Source organism: Penaeus vannamei, chromosome 22, assembly GCF_042767895.1.
Source record: "Penaeus vannamei isolate JL-2024 chromosome 22, ASM4276789v1, whole genome shotgun sequence".
NCBI lineage: Eukaryota > Metazoa > Arthropoda > Malacostraca > Decapoda > Penaeidae > Penaeus > Penaeus vannamei.
The window spans coordinates 29,761,627-29,769,126 of NC_091570.1; the positions used below are offsets into that span (position 1 = coordinate 29,761,627).

Sequence of the window (7,500 nt, forward strand, 5' to 3'; positions counted from 1 at the left end):
GAGTAGTTCTCGTTCCCATCCTGCGTCCCGGCAATCGCCCTCCCAACGGAGCCCGTAGCCCGCCTCTCATGATGAGTGGGAGGAGCATTTCCACTCCTGCCAGCATTTCCAAATATATCTAGCATTGCCGATTGTCCTCTCTGGAGGAAGAGGACTGGCACGGCCCACTTACCCCGAGCCTCCCATTAACCCCAGGGGGCCCCCTTATTTACTTATAGGATTTCTTTTACACACACACACACACACACACACACACACACACACACACACACACACACACACACACACACACACACACACACACACACACACACACACACACAAACACTAAGGAAGCAAAATCTTGTATTTCAGTTAATACAGTCAGAACAACGTTTCTGGTTAAATTATTGAACATGGCATAAATTACTTGTCTCGAACTCGAATCATTATCATTATTTAGGCAACACATCATTCTTATTACGAATACATCATTTTAACATGATTTTCCCCCTTAATCTTTATTGTCAGCGTATTTGTCATATTATGTGGTTGATGTCACTGTCGTAATCATTAATATCGAGTTTGATAATAACGATGATGATGCTAATGATAACAATGATAATGATAAAATACTAACCATAAATTTAATAGTGGTAATGATATTAACAGAATTATTTGACGAAGAAAATACTACTAACAAAAATAACTGATGAGGATGATAATGGTAACGATAGTTGTAGTAATAATAATGATAATGATGGTGGTGGTGATGATGATGATGATAAATATAATGGTAACAGTAACAGTAGTATAAGTAGTAGTAATCATAATAATTGTAATAAAAACAATGATAAAACTTACACCAACAATAACGAAGATAATAGCAGTAACAATAGGAAGTGATTCCCGACCCACGTATGACACATACGCGAAACTAGTTCCTTCTCATCTGCTTCTGTCTATTTAGTTCATATATCATTTGCTCTCTGCAGTCTGCCGTTTCCTTTTCCTTTCTCGTGAGATGATCAGTGCCAGCGCTTCTGATCACATGCCCAAGCAAGGTTAGCTTGTTTTCCATCCTGCACCTTTCGTAAGAATGTGCTAGCATTCAAGATTTATAATGGTAATAACGATTATAGTGATAATGACGATAATAATTATGATGATAGTGATAGATGACATGATGGTCAGAAAAAATAATATTATCAAAATGACAAAGGATGAAAGAAAAAACAATGAAATTTTCAATATTATATTAGGTGATGATAATAACAAAAATCTTAGTCCTACGACATTGGGAACGACTTAGTTATCTACGACGCATGGAAAAAGTGGATCAATATAACGAGTAATTTTGTTTTCATATTCAGGTTGAAGAGAAAGGAGAGCTATGTATGTAGTATGGAATATTTATAGGCATAAAAGCTTTCTTTATGAAGGGAATTTGTTAGGTAAGACACGCACATCCACTAGTGAAAGGGGAGGAAGGATAACGACTGGCCATACTGTCAGGCGTGGCGTGAAAGGATTCGTCAGGACAAGGAAAAGGTTCACAGATGTAACCCACTTTCCATGTTCCTCTATAGCAGTGGTACCCAAGACAAGGGCGGAACCTAGAGGTGCTACAAGATTTCAAAAATAAAGAAAATACTATTGCTATATATTTTGTATTTGTCACTGCGGCATGCAACCTATGACTATTTCTTTCGTGCAGCTGTTATTCATGGCGCATTGCTAAGCGACAGTACGCTGTGTAAACCTCACTTCATAAAGAGGGGGAGGGTGGCACAGAAAGGGTTACATATGGTTTGAGTGCCATCATTAAAAATAATGGTAATAAAGTTCGATAATTAGTGCTCTTTGGAATAACACGGCAATTGATATAAAGGGAAAGTTAATGTGAAAAGACCCAACGCACAGACCCACCAAGGTACCGGTTTTTCAGCCATTCAGACCGCTATGGGCGGCACTAAAACTGCATCTCGTTCTCTTCTCGCATGCACGAGGGAAAGCTCCTGCTTCACCAAGGCCGTCTTTAGGTACAATGGGTTGTAGCCTTTTCACTAAGAAGGACCACTTTTTATTCAAATTTCATTTCTCACGGACCTCGGGCTTTCTGAACAAGCTTTTTTCATCTCTCATTTGAAAGATTTAAAATAATTTAAAATGCAATTAATTAGAACAAAGAAATAAGGATGCTACTGACATTTTGAACGCTAGGAATCCAGTCTTAACATTTCTCTTTACGATAGACTATTCTCTGTGTTATAAGAACTTTTTGTGTGATTTCTGTCATTCTGCATTTTTATGTTACATATCATAATTGTCATTGTCACCATCAACATCGATCTTCCTTATCTTCCTCCTCCTCCTCATCATCATCATTTTCTATCCTTCTCCCCTCCTCATCATTATTATGTCATAATCGCTATTGTAACCATAATCGTGGTTATAATGGTAAGATAAGGATATGGGTACAACTATTAACAACTCCCATTATCTTTATTACTAGTATAATTAATATCATAATTGTTATTTGTGTTATCTCAGGATATCTACAATTATTATTATTGTATTCATTCCGTTGGTGATTATTAAAGCAATTTTTATTTCCTGTTTGGTTAGAGATTTCTTCCTTCCGCATTATGTTCAGTGTATTATGAATGGTTCTGCTCTATGTAAGCTTTATCCCAAATTTGAATATAGTTATAAATCCTAATATCTTTTGTCCCTTTAAAATAAAATATCCATTATCTGCAGACAAGGAAAAAGAGCAGGGAAGGCGAAGCTTATACAGTAAAAACGAAAAGAAAACCTGTGTAGGATATTCACAGCACCACGACGGTGATCATTATAAAGAGTCTGGTGAGAAGACAAATAAATCAATATAATACAGTGAAAAAATATATATATATGTGATTCATATACATCTTTGGTCTAATATTTAGCTAGCTTTGATATCTTGATTTCGTTCCAGATTTTGATTTCCGTCATTGCACTTACGGCTTCCCTGCCCAATGGCTACGATTTGTCTGAGCCTCGAGAAGGAAGCTTTTCTCATGGAACCTTTCGTGCTTCGAGAGCAGCAGTCAGTAAAGGAGCTTCATTGGGGATAGCCTCTATTCCAGTTCCGGATCGACCGTTCGTCGAGGAACTTCGTCGGGAGCTTCCTTTGGTCGCTGAAATGGATCCGGAGCGGCAGCCAACGCGTGGTCATTCCTCCACCCCGACAGAATCACGTGGTTTACATCCTGAACAAGCGAAGGAGTGAAGGGCCAGGGGTGATCGAAGTACCCTCAACCGGCCCTTCAACACCTGAGGTTTACTTCGTCAACTACGCCGAAGGAGAGAACCCAACCCTTCCAGGCGGGGTGAGCCTCCAATCGACTCCTCAAGCGGCAATTCAAGGTGCAGCTCAAACTGTTGGTTCAACAGGACAGGCCATTTCCGTAAGTGGACAGACTGTAGCTTCGACAGGTCATTCTGGTTCCTCTGTTGGCCAGGCCTTTGTTTCAAGGTTTCATCCGGGTCCTTTGGCGGTCAAGTGGCCGGGTTAAGAGGACTCTCTGGCTCTTTTGTTGGGCAGGCGATTGGCAAAGAAGTAACTGATGCGTTTAGATTATAATTTCGTCAAGATTACATGATGAAGTTTTAATCGAGATGCGTCAATTACATTTCTTGCCGTGTGAAGTTAGTCATTATCATTTACACCTTTTCTTGAGTCAAATTTTATTTCTTTCTTCCTCTAGATTAAATCCTATTATAGGAAGAAGTTTTACACTAAGTCTGGATATTTAAAATGTTAATACGAAGTTACTGACAAGTTACGGCAGGGTATAGTGGGGCTGCAAGATATACGTGACCTGTTTTTTTTTCATTTTTATCTACTTGTTAACACTATTAATTATCATCCTTATCGTCATCCTCATCATCATCATTGCTATTACCATTATCATAATCATTTGTAAATTCACCATTATAGTTTTTCGAACATATGTGAACCAAAAGATAACATTTTATTTGTGTATCCAGAGGTACTAAGAATCATAGCAGTGCTAATAATGGTGGTAATAATTATAATGTTTGGATGATAACAAAAGTAATATTCGCACAAGGATGGTAAATAGTAATATAATAATAACGATATTATTGATGCTGGTGGTTGATGATAACGATGATTATGATAATAATAATGCTTTAGATAATGGCGATGGCAATATACTGACATTATACTGTATTTTGCTTCTATCCACCTGGTTCTTCCATCATTCTCATATACTTCTGTTTTTTTGTGCAACAAGTAGGTATTCCATCCGTACGTCTAATGACATATTCAAGAAAATTTATCTGATGATAATCAAGATAATAATCATAGTTAACCTTGTAATATAATGACGATTATCATTCTGGTGATGATCCTAAAAAAAAATATATATATATATATTATTATTATTATTTTTTAAATTATGTAGACAATAACAAGGATACTTTAATGATGATAATAGAGATACTCATTGTACTACCAAAAATCAAAATCTTCTTGTGAACAAAATATCTAGATAAGTGAAAAAGAAAGACTGGATCAGTTTATGATATAAATGCGTATTTTATATCCAGGTTGAATTGCAGCTAATATATGTATCTATGCTAGTGAAGGGGGAAATGGAGTGTAAACTACAATCTGCTGCCCGGCAGGACGTGAAAGGATCCTTCACTACAAAGAAAAAGTTCACGAGTAAAGACAACGAGGATGCTGCTGCCGACAAGGAGAAACGAGTGTCCAGGTAACCTCTAGAGAAAATCGAGTTCCGTAATAAAGGGAATGCTAATGTCCAGGTACCCTTCGTACACGCTCACCAGGGTACCGGTTTCCCAGCCATGTATGCCACTATAGGCTTCGCTTGCGTTTTATTTTTTATTTTTATTTTATTTATTTATTTATTTATTTATTTATTAGGTTCTCGCTCCCGGGAAGATAAGATGAGCTCGATTTTTTTTTTTTTACATTGCTTCTCATAGATCTCTTACATTTGCCGTGTTCTAGGTTTTCCCTTAAGATTTTTGTTATATATTGCTTCCTTTGTATAATTTACATTACAATATTAATAGTAATAATGATAATTATGATACTGATAATGATGATGGTGATGATTTTAACCCACTCACGCCGGGTGTCCCATAATAACGCTATTATTATTGTTAGTAGTAGTAGTTTGATAATACTATAACATTATAACAAACTATCTGAGATTTCAGTTTATACTAGTTGTAGGAGGGAAAATTCGATTTTTTACTCGTTTTCCCAAAATTATTTTACACACCGTGATATAGGCGATCCCTCTATCAAATGCATTTCCAGTTTTGATATTATAACTTGGCATCATCTCTTTTCGTCCTATTCTGATTCATCAGAAAAAAAAAAAATATTTTTTATTATTAACATTAATATGACAGCTGATTATGTTACAGGTATGTGTCTGTCTATTTTCACAAGCCTGAGTTCTCTGTCGACGATCACTTCCAGGTGGCGACGGCAGGAGTTTATGGCACGACTTTACAACGTGCTCTCATGAATAAATCGTTTTTTTCAACTTCAAAATACGGTTTATTCATCACTTTTTTCATTCTCGTTTTCCATTATCCGCTGTATCTGAGTGCCAGCTGACATTTCTTACACCCTTAATTTTCATCATATCAGTAATACGCTATTGACCGTTGTATTACGCTTGGAAATAGTAATATCGCTTGATCGCTGGATTCGTATTTTAATCTCTGAGCTCTCTCCAGATCCGTCTTGCTTATTCTACACTTATCTATACTCGAAGTTGAAGGTGCATGAACTTCTGACAGCATAGAGTCCTCTCATCAACTTGCACATCCTTGTACCGCCTTAACACCGACGACCCACGTTTTCTATGCCACCGTAAACATATACTTTTTGTTTTTTGTTTTCTTTTCCTTTGCTTTCTGTTTTCGTGTTTATGTTGATATTAGTGTTGAAAAAGTAGAGATTCTGTTATTGTTATTTTTGTTTTAAGAATGATACTACTACTACAACTACTGCGATTACTGCTACAAAAAAAAATAATAACAATAATAATAATAATGATTATTATTATTATTACTATAATAATATACTACTGCTATTACTACTACTACTACTACTACTACTACTAGCAATAATAATGATAATAATAAGAATAGTAATAATAATGAGTTAATATTATGACCATGATAATGATGATGGTAATTATAATAATGGTAATGATAATGATGATAATGACTAATAGAAGTAGTAGTTGTAAAAAGTGGTAATGATGATATAAAAATAATGATAATGGCAAGAACACCAACAAAATCAAAAGCAGCAACATCAGTAATCATAGTAATAACAACCTAATAATGATGAACTCTAATAATGATAATGAAAAGTAATTTAATCACCAATGATAATGATAACAATTATTATAATTAACATTAGAATAGAAATAGTAATGATAATGATAGTGAACTCAATGATGATAATAATAATGATAATGACTATGATGACGACGATGACGATGATGGTGATGATGATGACGATGACGAGATAATGATGATTATAGTGATGCTGATAAAAGAAATAATGATTATCTAAATGTTGAAGATGATAATGATAACAATGATAATGATAATGATAATAGTAGCAATAATAATAATAACAATGATATTGATAAGGTTAATGCTAATGATGGTGATGTCAATGATACTGCTACTGATGATGACACCATTACTGCCTCTACTACCAAAGATACTATCAATAATAGTTAATATGATGATTATTAGAAAGCTGTCTATGAACACTGTACAGTACTTTCACTGACCCATCGCGCAGGCAAACGGGGAAAAGGAACAAGGGGACACGGGGAGGTAGGTGTTGTCGCAGCTTTCTCGAGGAGGGAAAGGATATATATGAAGAGAAACGCGAGGAAGGATATTCACAGCAACAGGACAGCAAGCGCCATGAGGAGCCTGGTAAGCTTTCCTTCTTGGGTCCGAGGCCGTGTTGGAAGGAGTTTTTGGAGTTCTGGTTATGTCTAGTTGGTGTGTTGCAGTTGCTGAAAGAGAGAGCGTTGAAGTTTAGTGTTTGGGAAAAATAAACGTGGCTATACAAGGAGTCGGAGGGTTTTCGAATGCATCTTAAATTTATAATTATTTTTCTTTTTGCTTCAGATTCTGATTTCCGCTATTGCACTTGCGGCTTCTATGCCCAATGACTACGAATGGTCAGGGCCCAGAGAAGGAAGCTCCACTCGTGGTGCCGCTGGTGCTTCGAGAGCAACGGTCACTCAGGGGACTTCATCGGGGATAGCCTCTGTTCAAGGAACCATTTCCGGATCAGCCGTTCACCAAGGAACTTCGTCGGGAACTTCCTTTGGTCGTGGGACTGCATCCAGAGCGGCAGTCAGCCGCGGACTTTCTTCGGGAACAACCTTTGGCCTTGGAACCACGAGTCAGGGTCCTTGCAGAGGTGGACAG

General features: G+C 36.7%; 1 protein-coding gene across 1 annotated transcript in view; it reads left to right on the forward strand.

Annotated features, from left to right (window-relative positions):
* Window positions 1-6,973: 6,973 nt before the first annotated feature.
* The window catches only part of LOC113800008 (putative per-hexamer repeat protein 5), a 1,592-nt gene continuing 1,065 nt past the window's right edge, over window positions 6,974-7,500 (forward strand). The window contains exons 1-2 of the mRNA XM_027350726.2: window positions 6,974-6,996; window positions 7,195-7,500. The exon at window positions 7,195-7,500 is cut by the window's right edge and continues 1,065 nt beyond it. Coding sequence (XP_027206527.2) covers window positions 6,985-6,996; window positions 7,195-7,500 — 318 coding nt within the window. The 5' untranslated portion in view covers window positions 6,974-6,984. The remainder of the gene's footprint in view (window positions 6,997-7,194) is intronic.